This window comes from Buceros rhinoceros, unplaced genomic scaffold (assembly GCF_000710305.1).
Source record: "Buceros rhinoceros silvestris isolate BGI_N320 unplaced genomic scaffold, ASM71030v1 scaffold5066, whole genome shotgun sequence".
Classification (NCBI taxonomy): Eukaryota; Metazoa; Chordata; class Aves; order Bucerotiformes; family Bucerotidae; genus Buceros; species Buceros rhinoceros.
In genome coordinates, this window is record NW_010416888.1 from 21,675 (window position 1) to 40,118 (window position 18,444).

The following is an 18,444-nucleotide window of genomic DNA, read 5'->3' on the forward strand; positions in this document are numbered from 1 at the left end:
TGCCCATCAGAAAAGGACCTGGGGATGTTGGTCGACAGCCAGTTGAATCTGAGCCAAAAGTGTGCCCAGGTGGCCAAAAAAGCCAACAGCATCCTGGCAGTGTATCAGTGTGTCCAGCAGGAGCAGGGAAATGATTGTCCCCTTGACTCGACACTGGTGAGGCCACACCTTGAATAATGTGTCCAGTTTGGGACCCTCACTAGTAGAAGGACATTGAAGTCCTGGAGTGTGTCCAGAGTACAACAGCGAAGCTGGTGAAGGGTCTAGAGAACAAGTCTTAAGAGGAGCAGCTGGGGGAACTGGGGTTGTTTAGCCTGGAGAAAAGGAGACTGAGGGGAGACCTTATCGCTCTCTACAGCTACCTGAAAGGAGGTTGTAGCAAGGCGGTGGTCAGTCTGTTCTTGCAAGTAACAAGTGGTAGGACAAGAGGAAACAGCCTCAAGTTGTGCCAGGGGAGGTTTAGGCTGGATATGAGGAAAAATTTCTTTACAGAAGGGTTGTCAAGAACTGGAACAGGCTGCCCAGGGAGGTGGTGAAGTCTCTATCCTTGGAAATAACTTAAAAATGTGTGGATGTGGTGCTGAGAGACATGGTTTAGAGACCCTGGCAGTGCAGGGCGAACGATTGGACTCGATGATATTAAAGGTCTTTTCCAACCAGAACAATTCTGTGATTCTGTAATTGTCAATTTATTTTTACATTTATTAGCAATAGGATTAAAGTATTAAAGTTCTGTATTCATGAGAACGATATCCTTTTCCCCCAATTAGAAACCTTGCTTTCAGTATTATTTCAATGCAACATAATTAGCTGCCAGCTGATGTTTTGCAGTTGTAGTGAACTATTAGTTGGTAAAATAACATACCATAACTGTTCTTCAGAATTAAATAAGGCTAAATATTCTTGGGAAATTATTTTAATTAAAATCGAGTGTGTTTTGAGAGTCCTTAAATTCTTTTGAGTAATTGTTTAAATTGGATTATGAACTAGCTTAACTTTTGTGGGAGGGATTGATCTTCACTGTAGTAGTGTATGTGATTTGTGCAGTAAAGGTATGCTATTTTAAAATAAAATGTTAGGATTTTCACTGAGGTTTGAGAAAATATTGAGCAATTAACTTTTTAAATTTTCTGTGGCACGTAGAAAATTGATCACTGTAAATGTGGTGTTGCCACTTCAAACTGGACACTCCTCACCAAATATATTTCAAACTGTTAGATAATATTTCTGTTCCAAGCACACAGTCAGTAGATGATCCTTTATATTAAGTGGCTTCTAAAAAATTGGATTTATAAGGTCTTTCTTAAAACCTGTTAGTTCTCTCTCCATATTTTTAGAGTGTATTGTAAGCATTCGTGAGATAGTTTGCCTTTATAAGCAGAATTAGGCTGTGGGTCTAGTTGGATTTTTCTTTATTTTTTTTTCTGAAGAAGAAAAATGAGGCCTTAAGCTTGGCAACAGGAGGAGAGTAGGACCCACTAAACAAAAGCTTGCGTTGGTTTTTATCGAGTCCATCTTTAACCCTAGCTAGAGTGGAATGTGTACTTGGGTTTGGAGTTGACATGTACATGGATTAGTTTGGGATCCTCTCTCAGGATGGACAGGAGGCTCCTGGCATCCTGGTAGGAGGAAAAGGAAGCGCCAATAGGAAACCAAGATCTTTGTTACAGCTAGGCTAGTTGAATGTCTTGGCGGGATCACAGAATGTCTTGCCTTGTGTATGTTTCTGTCTCAAGTGATTCATACAGAAGGTTTATATGTTCATAACGTATTTGTTTCTGAAGGAAGTCTTGCATGCACTTTGGTCAAAACCTAACTGCTACTATTCACGTCAGAATTCTCTTTAATACACAGAATATTAGTTCTTAACTTGGAGATCATGATCACAAGGTTCTATGCAGATGCTTTAGTTGGTCACACAGTAATTAAAACATGCATAACATCAACCGTGGAATAGGGGAAATGAGTTTGAAGAGGTAGTTGCTCCTCTGAACAGGTCCTAGATTCTCAGAATGCTGCTGTACACATTGTTCTTGGAAGTCCTATAACATGGTTTTGTGGGCATTTATTGAATACAGATACATGAAGTGTGTAGCTTTACATGGCCTAACTATAAAACAACTCAGAAATCCATAGCACTGTACTATACTTCGTGAAAATAAATACCTCAGGCTTCATTACTTTGTTGGTGGCTATCAGTGGCCATTTAATGACTGAAGAGAAGCTTACAAATTTATTACAGCATTTTAAATGAAATCGCTTTATTCTTTCAGGGACGAAACCCCTTTTTTCTGGAGCCAGCAATAATTATAACAGTTACTGATGGAAGTAAATTAACTACTACCAGTGGGATACAGGAAGAGGTAAGAACTGATTTCTCTCTACAGTAATGTGTATACTAAAATGCATTGTTTACAGTAGGAGCATAATTGACTCCTCAAAATTATGTTCAGTAGTAGCTTCAACTTTAACGTGTTTTTAATCTGAGGTAATTTTATGTGATAGTATTACAAAAATCTGAATAGCTCTTTTTCCTTATCACACGTGACAGAAGCATGTAGTACAACTGTTGGTCTACTTAGTAGACTCAGTTTGCTATTTCTGTGCAGGGAGTTTGTGGTTTTTCAAATATGTTCGCTGAAGAAATTAATTTCTGTAAAGAATGTTTTTCTTTAACTGGTCTAGATATAAGTTCTTTATGTATAGTCCCAAGTTAATATAGTGAGTTTCCAAAGGATGTGGCCACCACGGAGTATGGAACTGCTTCTTTCATGCTAGACTCTTACAGTGGCTATAATCAAATCACTAGAGTCCTTGTAATCCAAGATAAGAACTGAAGAAATGTATTTCAAATTAAATTTGCAGAGCAGTTTAAAACACCAGATCTTAACAAACTGGTGTACCTGCTGAGACATCTGTCAAACTCAAAGCTCTAGCAAGTGCTGAGGCACTGAACTATTTTAACTCGCTAGCCATTTTGAATTCTTTCCTTAAAAAGATGGAAGAGGTCACTAGGGGTAGGGTTGTTCTGACCAACTGTGGGCCCATTCCATGCCATCGTAAAAAAAAAAAAAAACCCCAAACAGCAACAACCACCAAAAATCCCTAAGCTCATTCCCTTTTCGGGGAAAAGGTTAATATCCAAAGGTCTGTCCTAAAGCTGAGGGGCAAGATTCAGACTTTTCATTGTGGTACACCACATTTGACTCTATTTTATCACATGCTTACAGCATTTACAGAAGTTCTTTGTATGGAAAGTGGTGTTTGAGTGTTTTTGTAATACATCCAGTTTAGACGAAGAAAGTTGAATGACCTCATAATTCTGTGTGGACTACTAACAACAAATAGCCATAGCCAGTAACTGAAAGGGAATGCCTGGCTCCATGATACCAAGTAGGTTGTCTGTATAAAACCTCACTTTCATCATATTTTTTACCCAATAAGTTATTTTCAACTTAATCCAGTGATTGATTAGATGTGGCCCAAAATACTGAGTAGAATAAGCAGCCTCATATTTATAGTGATGTTGGTGACCAAGTGTTAATTAAAACAGAAGGTAGGGTGACACTTTCAGAGCCTTCTATGACATTCAGTGCTGTTAGCAGCAGAATACTGTTTTGGCTTTTTTAAGAGCTAATTGGGAAATTACTTAGCTGTAAGTTCTTGAGGAGAAGCAACTTCTCTGCTGTCAGATGACTAACTTGTAAAATCTGACATTGGCATTCTGGAGTGAGAGGCACCAAGATCCTCAGGGGGTGAAGCAAATGACATCTGGGTAGAGACTGAGAACTAGGTTTGTTCAGCCTTTAGAAGAGAAACCTGTGAGGGCTGTCTTACCACCATCTGTAACAACTTCAGGGTGGAGGGAGCCTGGCTTTTCTCGGAGGTGCACAGGGCTGAGATGAGAGGCAACAGCTGCAAATTGTACCTTGGGAAATATTGATTGGATATCATGAAAAACTTCAACTGTGTGAGTGATTGAACACTGGCATGGGTTTTCCAGTGGTTGTGAGATCTCCATTATTGGAGATGCTCAGAACTGAGTTTGAGAATGCCCTGAGCAATCAGAAGGCTCTGGGCTGTATAACCTTCATGTGTCCCTTCTAATGTACACAGTTCTATGATTCTACATTACATTTCCTTTCGTCTTGTTTATTTAGCCAAAATGATTTAGGTAAGAAAGCTGTGTTGGCTTTCGTGAGCGCTTTTTTCTTACATCATAAGTCAAGATTTTTTTTATAGTTGGCAAGTTTTTTTGTGTTTCTTTTCCTTCAAATGTGGGTACAACTTCTTCACTTTAGTCTTCAAGACAACATTTTCTTATGGCGATTTGGTCGCACTTTCACGTATTTAATTGTTGTAACTAATGTTGAGAAAATGGGTTTTATGGTGACTGCTTTCATCTACTGAATTTAGGCGTGGCTTGTGAGTGGTGCTGACTCAAAAGTGCGCACTACACCCAGTGTTTTAGCGTCTTGATTATGACACTGGGCCAAATTTGACACTTGCAGGATCTGATGACTGTGAAACTGCATTCTAGAGATGCAGAATCTGCTCTACTGATGATAATGAACTAATGATTTCTGGGTAAACGAGCAAGTTTAAAGGCATTGCTTTCTGTAGAAACTGAAAGTGACCACTGCTCTTACTTCCTGCAAGACAAAATGCAAGTTTCTTTGAGTCCTCTTCCATATTTATTTGCAAGGTATATGTATTTCGTACCTAGCAGTGGGTGTGATTTTTTTTTTTAATTTTTTTTTTCCTCTGTCTTTGCTATAGCTGTAGCAGTAGGAACATCCTTAACTATTGAAAAACAGGGGCACAAAGCATCCAACGGTGCTTTTGTCTTTCAGGAATAATCTTTTGCTTTTGTCAACATGTGCCCTATTGATCATAATTTTTTTTAGAGTAGGTTGAGCATTTTCTACAGTTACCTCTCAAGTTGGAGATGCAGAGATGAAACAAAATTAATACAGTAACACCACTCTGGAGATGTGGAGGTCTGTTGTTGCTTTTCTGTTCAGTAACAAAGCTTTTCGGTCACTTTCAAATGTCTCTTCTGTTCTTTGGGTTTGACTTTGGAGAGGCATTTCAGAGTTGGTCTTGGAAGTGATCATATCCCACTGGCTATAACAACAGTGGTTTTACTTCCTGTGTAAAGTTCTTATCGACTAAGGCAGTCAGTATACTTTTAGTTCTTTTAAAACTTATGTACAAGAGTTATTTTTGGAAAGCCTGTGAAGTCGGCATGGAACCTGGAGGCAAGTTTTCTCAAAGCTTTGTCATTCAGGTGAACATTTGCATTCTTACCAATGAAATCAGCTTTATCACTATGGGAACACTTGTCTTTTGCCCTAGTGTGAAGCAGTCAAGCTTAAACCCTGTTTCAGAGCTCTTGCTGTATTCTTCAGATGTCCGATTCCTTTGTGGAACTTCATATGGGTTTTGCAGATAAAGAGCTTTATCCATTCAGTTCTGCTTTGTCTCTGATGGATGTAGTTCCTCAGACTGAAGGCAGAAATGATGCAGTCTATGCAATTATCTCTACCAGCACAAGTCAGTAGGATTTTCAGTTCTGTCCCTTCTGTCACTGACTTCTAATGCTCCAGTGCCAATGTACTGAAGAATGCTAGCGTCAGTTCTATGTTTAGCCTGGCATGTTGACCAGATTCTTCCCTGGATTTGCTTGTCCCAGTCATAATTTGAGGAAGTGATGTGCTTACACTGTTCAAATACTGTTGTTAGTTATTGGTCTCATGCTATGGATTCCTCTTGGAGTGGCTTTCACTTCTGGCCTAATCCCTCAAATTTGGTTTTAGCCCTTTCCTGATCTTTACAAGTGTTTAATTGGTTGAAGGGATTTCTCTAATTCCTCTTTACATTAAGAAATAAAATGTTATACTTCTCCAGTTTGGCAGCTGCTGAGCTCTGTCCTTACCTTCTACATACCCTTTGTTTCAAGAGGAAGCATTAAACTCCTGTTTGCAAGACTGAAACTCACTTGTTGACCTATTGATACATTCTGATGGATGATTATGCAAACAAAAAAGCATGAGCAGTGTTGCTTGGCTTCTGTATGTTGCCATTCTTCTGATCTTCCGGTTACAAGACACTTTTACAGGAAGAATCGGTGATTTTTCTTGACTCCTCATCCCAGAACTGTTTGGCATTGCCACATTGATTCCTCCCAGGGTTGATCATCTTGCGCATCTCTGCTGTAATAACTGTAACAAGTGGCATGGTCCTACTTACTTTCAAGAGTAACCAAGAACTGTAAATGCTCCATAATAATTTTAATCATAGTTCCTCTAGATAAAAATCTTGATTTCAGAATATTCTGCAAGAAATGTGTGGCAGATCTCATTAGATGTACGTTCCTGTCCTTCCTCATCCATGTTATTCCTGTTAGCAGCAGTTGTCAGGATCATTTGGCACTGAGCCACAGAGCTCTTGACATGTGAATTCTGGGTAGCTATTAGCTTATTGTTTGCTTGCTCATGATTAATGCTAGCAACAGAATGGCCAAATGTATCATGTCATCAGTGTGGTGTGTCAGTTGACTTTGTGTCTCTCTGATGTTGTTATATGGAAGAACAATTTCTGGTTTTCTGTCTCTGGGTTATAACTTCATACAATTGGATGGAAAAAGATAGGAAAACATAATGCTGTTAACTCTCAGCAGAGTTTCTCAGACTATTAAGGGCTTGTTTTCTCAGCTGGCCTTGAATCTTGTTGCCCATCCTTAGTCCTTCAGTCCTCTAAGGATGAAATGCTGCATTTGCTTGGAATGTTAGATGTGTCTTGTCTTTTAATGGGTATCAATCAGAAAAGCCTGCAAGGAAGGTTACTTTCAGATAGATTTTTTTTTTTTTTTTTTTTTTTGCCTTACTGACGTGGAACATGTTGAGCCTTCAGAAAACAAACTCCAGTAAAATTGTTGCGAGGAAGAGTTTTTTTTAATAGATTTTTTTTTTTTTTTTTTTTTTTTTTTTTTTTTTTTGGTACAGAAAGAGAAGTTGATTGTCTCTGTATGGATATCTTTACTGAGTACCTAACATGTGACAACCTTTTATGAGATTTTCCAGCATGGAGCTGCTTGTAATTACTTGGGCACTAAAGCTTAAGCAATGCTAGTGCTGCCCTTTGTAGTGTATGAGCCTGTATGTGCAGTCATTACCAGAAGAGCATTGTGGTCTTTCACCAACTACCATGCCACTGCAGAGTTTTCTGATGCTTATCTAGTTTTTATTAAGCCTAGGGTCTCTAGGATCCTTTGAATTCTTTTGAGGATTTAAGATGTGCTGCTTCTTATGATTGCATAAATGTATGTAGAAGCAAGGAATGAGAATAAACAAAATATCTGCTAACCAGTAACAGGGTTCTTTAAGATCTTGTCAGTAAAAGGTTGTTCTCCAGCCCCTTTCCGTTCTTGAACATTTTAGTGGATTTAAAGGAAGAGGGGCATAAACCACACACTGCTATCTTACTGTTGCATTACGGCATTTAGGAATGGTGGGGTTTGTGTGTGCTCCTATGAACTAAGGTTAAGACAAAACAGCTTTTTAAGTAACAGTTTTTTAGTAAAAGCTGGGAGGACACTTGTCTGTGATGATATGTAGACAGCATGTTGAAGACCACTGCTGGTAAATAACCTCCCTTTAAATTGTTTAGACTATCATTTTCTCAACAACCAATATGAAGGGCAGAGGAAAAGATGTGTATGCCTTCATACTGAAATATGCGTGGGAAAGAAGAAATGCAAGATGTACATTTCTAGGCTCATCTTATTTTCTGCTAGGTATGCAGTTGCTATGGTAATACAATACTAGAAAAAAAAAAAGTAACTGAGGTGAGAAGACCGAGTTACTAATGTCTGTGGAGAATGAGGCCTGGTTTGAATATATAACTTACCCAGTAACATGGATGTTAAATTTAACTGGAATTAAACTGTGGGTAGGAAAGTGAGGACATTTGACTTGATGCTGATGGCTTTGCATGTCATCTTACAGTTTGAAAATGTTTCTGATACTATTAAGTACGCAATGCAATGGCCTGCTCCTGAGTACTGTTTGGTTTTGGCGTTCTCTCAATATAACCAGCTAAGCCAAATAAAGGTTTTATAGTCTGAGATAAACTGAACTCAGAACAGTGTTGGTGCAGGGTCCAATGGGATGCTTTTATATAAAAATACATGTATTAAAAATAGGTCTATATGCTGCCTGAAGAAAAACAGTGTTGGTACATAGGTATGTTGTGAGTTGAAATGTACTCTGCAAAGCTAGTTAATCTTCTGTTCAGTCAGGTTTAAGTAGGCAAGTTTGGAGAATGGTGTTCCTTAACAATAGCCTTAAGTGAGGATGGTGTAGTGCTTGCAGTTGAAACCTCTTACAGTCAAGGTTCTAAGCTGTTTACGAAGAATGTGGCTGTTCTTTTAACTGAAGTCTCCTTTGCCATGCAGGCATTGCTGGCCTTTTGTGTGAAAAGGGAAAAGATATACATGCAAATCAGTAATAAATCAGGTACATTGCTGAGTGCCCTTTGACCAATTTCATTTGAAACATCTGGAAAAAATAGTGTTCTTTTCACATTTGCGCTCTGCTTGCATCAGCAAAAAAGCAGAAATTCAGGAGGAAGCATCAGGTGCACTGAAAAGTCCAAAGTGTTCTGATTCTTCCTCACGTTACAGGAGTGGGTCTGTCATGTTTCTTACTGGCTTTGAGGTTGTATCTATAAATTGATTATTTTTCAGACATGTAGACATGTATCTTTTGAAATGTGAGATGCTTGCAGTTATCTAAAAAGAAATAGCTGAGGTTTCCAGTTTAGAAATTAGGTTTAATGCTTTCAAATTAATCTTCTAAAAATAAGCAGACAAGAAAACTTTTTCAACATATAGTTGCAAGCTCCACTATGAAGTAAAAATGAAAGCAATTAGTAATGGATGCTTTTGTGGACTCGCATCAAGTTTTGGAACAGACCAGTAGTTTCCTTTGCTAACACTGAGCTGATACTGAGAATTGCAGTTTTTTGAATGTTGCATGAGAAGGAAAGTGTTTGAGTTTGCTTCTTTGGCTAGGTAATGGAACTGTTTGCACGACTCGAGTCATTGCTTTGGGGAAGTTTTTTTTCCCTCTTTATAGCTGCAGTGCTCCAGACGAAAAGAGAATTTTACTTGTACTTACGGTGGTATCATCACTTGGGGATCTATCAGATTTTTCTGAAACTGTAATTCTAGTCTATATGTTCAGGGCTTCTGTAGTTGAATGTTTTGATAAGCTTCCTTTTTTCTCCCCTAATCTCTGGGTGAGGTGTCTGGATGCAAAAAGAGAGGCTAGAGTCTTCTGAATGCCTTGTACTGTCCCTTAGAAGCTAACACACAGATTTTTTTTTTTTCCTTCTTTCAGTTAACTAGTTCTAAAACTGCTGTCAACTCTGGGAATTTTAGATGTTCTCTTAATTTGTCTGGCTGTTGCTCTGAGTGGTTAATAAATATTATCCTGGCCGTTGCTGTAACCTTAGTGCAGCATGTTTTGAAGTCTGAAACTTGAATCTCTTTACTGTCTTTTCTGGGAATTGAAGTGAAAAGAAATGCTTCCATGCGTTGTATGTCCCTGGATGATGTCTTCAATATTTTGAAGTAAAACTTGGAATTCTTCTCAGAGAAAGACAACACAATGGTACACGGCAAGCAATTCTTCCTATGGGTAGCTGTGGCTACTGTAATCTATTATCTAAAAGTGAGAACTCATTTTGCATTTCAGTGATTTTAATCTGAATCTCTGCTTTTCACATAAAGCACAGCCATGAGCTTGGTTGTGAGATACAAGGATTGTAAAATCCTTTTGATTTTATAAGTAACTACCACATTAGTTCACTTGTTGGAGCTTAGTTATTTGGAGTAGATGATCCTGGCAGCTAGGTTTTTTAAGCAGCTATACCCAGGTTACATTTCTTCTGCAGGAGTCTTAGATTAACATTAACTTTTCATTTAGTTGTGCTTTTCATCTTGAAGATAAAAATCCTTCCTTGAAGAATTGAGGGAAAGGCTGAGCTGAGAGTTGGCTTGTTCTGCAGAAAATTGTTTAAACAGAAGAATGCTGCAGTGAAGCAGTTCTTAGTGCTGAAATTCTAAAAATATTCTGTTGATTCTGAAGTCTGGATCAGTTTTAAAAAGTGCTTGTTCCCACTTGGTTTGTAACTCATCTTCGTGCATCATATTGTCTTGAAACATTTAAAGTGTTGAGTAAACAATGGGTGTCTTGCTTGTAATGTACAGTATGATTCAAATTCTAAATATCTGTGGAGAGGTTATAAGTGTGCTTGTATAGAGGGAATTGCAATCACTATGTAACCTGAGTGTATTTTTTTTTTTTTTTTGAAAGCAGTGTATTCACAGATTTAAATTCCTTTTCAGCTCCATTTACCTCTCAATTCCCCTCTACCTGGAAGTGAGTTGACTAAGGAACCCTTTCGATGGGATCAAAGGTTATTTGCTTTGGTTCTCCGTTTACCTGGTATTTCAGCACCAGAATCAGAGCAGATGACAGGAGTACCAGTGGATGACTCTGCAATCACACCTATGTGTGAAGTCACAGGAGGTGAGTGCCCTGCTTTCCTTCAACAAGTCAATACTTTTGAAAGTGGAAATTAATTCAGTTTAGTTGTACGTAATTCTATTAATCAGGTACACCTGTTGGAAGAAGTATTTCTGAGTTCTTATATTACTTGTAAAAACTCGGGAACCCGCTATAATAAAACTAAAAAACTTACTGCATTGAAGTACAGATGATTTAATGTAACCTGTCTTGGAAAAGTGTGAATCTACTTTCTTTAGCGATTTTTTAGAAGAGAAAGCTTTATTTTTTCTATGCACCTTGGTATCGCAATTAGAAATTGTAAGAATTGTGTCTGTTTTGCAGTACAGTTTTGCTAAATTCCTGGCTTACTCTGATCTAAAGAAGCCAAAACTGAAGGACATGTGTGGGTTTGGGGTGTGGTGGGTTTTTTTCTCCTGCAGAGCATGCAGAATGCAGTGCGAAATTCCTGCAAAGCAGAATGCATAACAGTTCTGCAAAATTGATAGTTTTCTCTCCATCGTAACTCACAGTCCTAATCTTACAGAAATTTTATTCCAGATCAAAGTCAGGTATTAATTTTATAGTTTGTTTATATATGGTTTTGGTTACATCACATATTAAAAACATGATGATTCTTCTGACCCCTGCATTCTGACTGTGATGTAGGCTATACTAACATCGCTTTGACTGAAACTCGTGGACAGATAAGTGTTGATGTCTGTCACAAGGGGGAGCCCATTTTCCATGAATGCAGCTAAGAATTTGAACTAAAAACATAAAGGGGCTAAAACCCAAACATTTCCAGTGAGGGCTTTTAACACTGTCACTGCTTCACTAGGCTGCCTTGCTGCTTACACAGGGGAGGAGTGTTTGATAGAACCTTTAAATCCGTGATCCATACATAAATCAATGTGTGTGGCAGGTGAACAGTTTTGAATGATCCAAGTTAAAATAAGGACAGAAACACTGAACAACCTTAACCTTTTCATTCTAGGTCGATCATACTGTGTGTGCTCTCCAAGAATGCTGAATCAGTGTCTTGAGTCATTGGTGCAAAAAGTGCAAAGTGGAGTGGTAATAAATTTTGAGAAAGCTGGACCAGATCCCTCACCAATTGATGGTATTTGAAAATTTTTACACTGTGATATCAAGTATCAGGGATGACTCTCAACATAATTTAGTTAACTTAATGTAATAGTTGCCAGAACAAAAGGAAAACTGTTGCAATTTAAAAGACATAAGTACAAAACGGACTGGCTACGTCTGAAATTCTGTTGTACTTTTTCAAAATACTGGCTATAGCTGCTGGACACTGTTAAACCTCTACGTTTGGTCATGTTACTCAGGCAGTCTTAATTTGCGTCAAGCACAGTTTAAACGGCTTCATGAGTTTTAAGCAGTAGAAATGTAAATAGCTTGATATGAAAACGGTATAAGTTTATACTCTTACCCTTCATTTAATGTAGTTAAGTGACTGCATTGAGTTAAAATAGCAAATACAACTTTGCAGCCTTAACTTCTTCTAAATGGCTTAGCGGGGTTCCTCTTAAGATGTTACTGGGAAGTGTTTGGGACTTTTTTTAATCCTGCTTTGCTGCAATAAAAGGTTAGTCCAGCAGTATTAGTGATGTGTATCTAATGTTTTGGGTTTTTTAATGCAGGGAGATTTGAAGGTCATGTGGTAATAACAATGGGAGGAGAATGAAATTGGTTATTATGAAAGGCCGCAGATAACTGGCTTCCTCAGCTCTGATCCTGTAAACATTCAATGCTTATTTGGTTTCTCATAGTTTCTGGGTTTTTGCAGAAATGCTTACTGACAATTATCTGCTACTCTTAGAAATAATACTAACTGCAGGAAGAGATTCCCTTGGGGTATAGTTCTTAAACTCTTTTCACAAGCTGTTTTAATACTCTTTTTGAGTTTTAATACTATTTAGACTCAAAGCCTTTTTCTTCTGTAGATGGGCAGGTGGATGTATCTAGACCCTTTGGATCCCAACCTTGGCACAGCTGTCACAAACTTATTTATGTCAGACCAAACCCTAAAACTGGGGTTCCTATAGGTCATTGGCCTGTTCCTGAATCCTTTTGGCCAGATCAAAATTCTCCAACACTGGTATGTACTGAAGTTAGATAAACCAAAAGGTTTGTGCATGGGGGAATATTCCATGATTTTCTATTCACTAATTTTATTTTTCTAAATCTTGAGATACAAACTCATTGTCGCTACTACAGTAGCAACGTGACCCGAGAAGAAATTACACAAGTAAATCTGTGTTGCAGTTGTCTTGGATGAATTTCTGATGAGCAAATAATACTATGGGATTTGCTTTTTAGTAACTTTGAAGCATTAAGAAACTGACTGTAACAGATTTATTTGTTGTCCTACTACATACATGCAGTGTTTCTGTTTGAACTCTGTTAAAATATCGAACAAAATAAGGTGACACTTTGTAAGACTATCAAATTCTATTGCCTTGCAGATAGTATTAATAGAAGATTGTATCATCTTCCCAGTTTTGAATCCTTGTGATAGTTCTGCTTTCTTAAACGTGTATGAAAGTCTGAATAATTGTTGGCAGATCAGCATGTTAAATGGCTGCTCCTACTGCTCTGAGGTAAAAATAGTTATGCTGTCCAGCCAAGGGTTATTGGATTTCTCAAGTCTGAGCATTCAACTTCTTTTGCAGCCTTTTTGTTCTTAGTATAGTGGCTTCGTGGCTTAATCAAAAACTCCACCACAGCTATTTATTGGAGGCATCTTCTTTGAAGAGAATTGCAGTTCTTTCAGTTGGTTTGGCCTCCTGTTTTGTGTGCGCTTGCACAGCACACCTTCCTCAGAGTAGAGGCGCTCAAGGCAAGACCAGCTCTGTGTGCAGATAGCATTTAGGTGGCTCATTGTAAAAGAGGCTAGAGCTTATGGATATATCAAAATTACTTCTAAGGTAAAGATGTTAGGAAGGTCCAAGAAGCCTTGTGTTTCTGTAGTTCATCTTACGTTTTTATTAGGTACCTTCTTGTAAGGTAACTAATAATTCGAAGGAAGATTCCCAGTTGAGCTCTTCCCCAGATTCTTGTGGCCTTGGAGGAGGCTGAAGGTAAGTATAAGAGCTCACGTTCCTCTCCTGAAAATCCTCCAGTGGGAGGCATACAGCTCCAATTTTCATCACACACAAAAAAAAATCAGTTTTCCCTTTCAGCAAAAGAAATTTCAAATATGTTAATTTGAAACTTGATGCACAAAGGCATTTTCCCTGTGATTAATAAAAAGATTAAAGTCCAAACGCTTAAATTGAAATATTTTTTCACAGGCCTAATTAAAATGTGTGTTCTTCTAAAGCTTAGGGTTTTTTTTTTTTTCGGAATTCATGCTGCTCTTGGTCATTATAATTCAGTTTGAATTTTGTAACTGTTAATTTTGCCAAGAAGGAAAAGTGCTGGAGGAAATCAGTAAAAGCAAAAATGCAGCACCTGCTTCTGTGGGGAATCAAAGTGGACGTGCTCCAGAGTAGCATTGAAGATTGGGGGTTTTTGTCCCCATTGGGATTTATTTCCATTTGGAAAGTTTTTGTGTGTTTGCAGGAAGTTTTACTTGCATACTGTTCTAGATTTACTAGGTAAAGTAATTGTCATTTATTTAGAAAATAAGATTCCTTCAAATTAAGATAGTGCTAACGTAAAATAATTGCTTAGGACTCATAATAAATATGAATCACATATTGATTAGGTTCCTTAAATTTGTCTGTTTTCAAAGAACCTGTATTTAGTTGTCATAACACAATTGCATTTTAATTGTCATGCGGATTTACTAACAGTGGAATGCTTATGTTTAGCCACCTCGCACATCTCATCCTGTGGTGAAATTTTCCTGTACTGACTGCGAACCGATGGTCATTGACAAACTGCCTTTTGATAAGTACGAGTTAGAACCTTCACCACTGACCCAGTTTATTCTGGAAAGAAAATCCCCGCAGACCTGCTGGCAGGCAAGTAGAGTGCATGCTGAATTTAATTTATAGAATGTTGTTTTTCATAGACTTTATTCTATAATCAAAACAGGATGCAAAATCTCAGCACACAATATTTTGGATTTACGTACAATATAATGTGTTTCATTGCAGGTATATGTGAGCAATAGTGCAAAATACAGTGAACTTGGTCACCCTTTTGGTTACTTGAAAGCTAGTACAGCGCTGAATTGTGTGAATTTATTTGTGATGCCTTACAATTATCCAGTCCTCCTTCCACTGCTAGGTAAATACCTCTTTATAAAAACGTTCTTTGGTGGTAGGCAATTGAAAAATTGATGCCATCTAAATAGATTACTGCAATTAATGTCAATATTAATCACACACCTGTAGAAAGGTAGAAAGTTGAGCAGTGTGTTTATCATCAGTAAATTGTTTTACTTGTCACCAATTACCTGACTTGACTCATTATCTTGACTCAGAGTCAAGATGTAAGATGACTTAATCATCATTCTTCCAGATATGTTTTGGTCTCATTTTCATTATTTTAGGAGTCGTTTTTTCCCAATCTGTTGTCTCAATTACCAATTCAATTTGATAAATAATTTGTTAGGTTCCATCTTACGGTTACAGCATTAGTCTTGTGTGTGTATAATGAGTTTACATGTATATATCTTAAAATACATAATTTGAGTGCTGAGGAATTTGCGTTTCTTCAAGAATTTCTTCTATTAGAAAAAAGGTGTAGTGCTGTCTAGACATGCCTTTCATTTTGTTTCGTCTCTTTATAACCATCAGATGACTTGTTTAAAGTACATAAGGCAAAGCCTACGTTGAAATGGCGACAGTCATTTGAAAGCTATTTGAAGACAATGCCTCCTTATTATCTTGGGGTAAGATGACTTACTGTGTTAAAATTTCTATTTTGCTATGTAACTATAGTTATCTTTCTACTATGGGTGTATTCCCTATTTCAAGTAGAATATGTGTTAATTTAAGAGAGAATAACTAAACTTTTCATGCATAATGATACCTACCGTTTTCACTGGAGTCCTGTGGAAGGCTTGAGAGCTGAATGTTATGAAAATTTCATCATCTGTGACTCATATATAATTGATATCTCTGTTAATAATTGATTCTGTATGAATGGAACAATGCTTTAAAAAAGCAACAAAGGGCTGCCCTACTGGTCTTTGTTTTTCTCCTTTTCTAACTTTGAGGACCTCAGGTTCTATTTGAAATGGGTGCGGTTCGTTGAAGTATGTGTACAACACTTACAAGTTAAATATGACTATACAATATATTCCATGTTTCAGCCCTTGAAGAAAGCTGTGAGAATGATGGGAGCACCAAACCTTATCGCAGACAATGTGGAATACGGACTTAGTTACAGTGTCATTTCATATCTCAAAAAGTTGAGTCAGCAGGTAATGTTGAAGCAAAAGAGCAGTAAAAACTTATTCTAATATCAGGATAATCTTAAAATACTCAGGTGCAATAGCTTTGAAGGAAAAAAGAGCAGAAAGATCAAATTAATACCTTCCCATATGCAATTAGCAAAAAAGCATTTTGATTTTCTGAGTAAAGGAAAAGTTAACATTTAAGTATAAACTTATAGACTGGACTATAGAGATAGATATGGAGGTACAAACTGAGATTTTTTTTTTTTTTATTTAAGGAGCATTTTAATTGTACAGAAAGCAACATACTTTTGTCCAAAAGAAAACATGTTATCTTCATACATTAAAGATGTTTTTAGCAGTTCTTCAGAAAACAGAGATTCGTGCTTTGTGCATCTGAATCAGAAAGTGTCCGTTTTTGGGCTTGTGAAAAGAAATGAAAAGTGTTCAGTAAATATAAAGTAAACTGACATAATTCAGAATCTCAGATAAGGATACAGATTTGGCAAGTGACCTTTTGAAATTGCTGGCCGTGATCAGAATAGTGCCCTTATCTTTGACTAGTCTCCTGCACCAGCTATAGCATTTCTGCCCTGCTACGTCCACTTTCAATTGATTGAACTGTGCATGTTAAGCTTTCTTGTTCAAGATAAAGTAATGCAGTAGGCTTGAAACTTCAAGAAACAGTAGTGCGAGTACTTGTAACTTAGCTAATGAATTTATATGGACCAGCTTTTTCTCATAACTTTAACGTAAATGATAGTTTGAAGAGACTAACCTCTTGAAGTTTACAGTATGTCCTATTAAATCATACTCAGATTATTCAGTGTTCTGTGAATTGACCTCTCAACCTTAGACTCCTAAAACGTAATGACATGCACTGCAAATTGTACTTAAAGCTTTTTAACTTCTGAAAGGCACTGCCAGTAGGGACTCAGTATTCTTCATCAGTACATACGCAAATTTTGAATTGTCTATAAATTTATCTGAAACTGCAAATCAACATTGGCAGGTGTGTTCCTAAATTACTTTTGGCTCTTTGATCAACTATATTTGCCAAAAAGCTGGCATTTATGAACATGTTTAATTTTGGTACAAATCCAACAGAAAAAAGGGGGGTTAGTCTGTCTAGTCAAGCAGAATTGGGTATTATTGTGTATTTAATATTTATTAATGTTATGTCTATTCATACCAAGCTTTTAAAACGTTGATAACATTGTGCGACTGATCGCAACTATAGTTGTGGGAGAATCAGTCTTTTGAGAGTTATAGTGTTTAGCTGTTATAATAGTAAACAGTCTATGCGAGTACAGATAGATTTGCAGAGTATTTCTAGTCAAATTACGGCAATTTATGAAAATAAAAGCATTGCATGCATATTGGTGCTTAGATACGATGATGGGCAGCAGAGGAGAAATATGCAGAAGATGTAGGCACAAACTGTTCACTATATTTACAACTGTAGTAGGCATTAAGTGGTTATGTATTTAAGCACTCCTTAAGCACTCATCCTGGTTGGTTATGGTCGTCATAGTGTTTTTTAGCACTTTGTTTAATCTTCTAGGTAGGAATTTAAAATGAATAAGTCTGACTAATCCTTTTAAGAGCATATTGTCAATTTTATTTATTTATTTATTTCAAATTAAGGCCAAAATAGAGTCCGATAGAGTCATTGGCTCTGTAGGCAAAAAGGTAGCGCAAGAGACTGGAATTAAGGTCAGAAGCAGATCACACAACCTGTCTATGGCACATAGGAACGATTTTCAACATCTGCTACAGGGGATTACTGGGGAAATTCCTCATAGACCTCTAGACCTCAATATGAAGGAGTATGCTGGGTTCCAAATAGCTTTGCTGAATAAGGTAAGCACCACTGTGTGTAATGTTGTTATTTTCAATATACTTCCATTGAAATGCTAGATATTGTTTCATATATGGTAATAATCGGAACTTTATTTACTGGAACCATAGGATTTGAAACCTCAAACTTTTAGAAATGCTTATGACATCCCCAGAAGAAGTCTTTTGGATCAGTTAACACGAATGAGATCTAATTTACTGAAGAGTACTCGCAAGTTCCTCAAAGGACAAGATGAAGGTTAGATAACAGTTTATTTTTTGTCCACCGGGGATATGATTGATACTAAAAAAATGAAGACTGTTAAAAATAGCATAGTTCTTTAAAGCCTAGTGGTTGTCTGATACTGCCATTAAACTGCATGGTTATTTAGTTGGGTTTTTTTTTTCCTTAAAACAACTTATTGGAAGAAAAAATGGTGAGGCTAGAGAAGATTGCAGGTTGACTGCTCTGTCCTTTAGTCTGTATGAGGAGACATGGGCTTTTATTTAAGATTTTATTCTCTGTTTTTTCCCAACTTTCATCATGTATCTGAGGAAAAAAAAAAAATCACAGGGCAGTTCTGAACATCATGATCTCTCTCCATCAAAGTGGATTGTGAGCAATGGAAAAGTAAGCTTGCTCACTGGATGCTGCTA

The 18,444-nt window shown here is 37.2% G+C and overlaps 1 protein-coding gene across 1 annotated transcript in view; it reads left to right on the forward strand.

The window, feature by feature from the left end:
- Window positions 1-18,079, forward strand: part of LOC104495052 (integrator complex subunit 6) — a 39,364-nt gene extending 21,285 nt beyond the window's left edge. Inside the window, exons 2-11 of the mRNA XM_010137974.1 lie at window positions 2,274-2,363; window positions 10,415-10,598; window positions 11,572-11,697; window positions 12,542-12,696; window positions 14,414-14,566; window positions 14,702-14,834; window positions 15,347-15,441; window positions 15,865-15,975; window positions 17,596-17,811; window positions 17,920-18,079. Coding sequence (XP_010136276.1) covers window positions 2,274-2,363; window positions 10,415-10,598; window positions 11,572-11,697; window positions 12,542-12,696; window positions 14,414-14,566; window positions 14,702-14,834; window positions 15,347-15,441; window positions 15,865-15,975; window positions 17,596-17,811; window positions 17,920-18,051 — 1,395 coding nt within the window. The 3' untranslated portion in view covers window positions 18,052-18,079. The remainder of the gene's footprint in view (window positions 1-2,273; window positions 2,364-10,414; window positions 10,599-11,571; window positions 11,698-12,541; window positions 12,697-14,413; window positions 14,567-14,701; window positions 14,835-15,346; window positions 15,442-15,864; window positions 15,976-17,595; window positions 17,812-17,919) is intronic.
- Window positions 18,080-18,444: the final 365 nt, after the last annotated feature.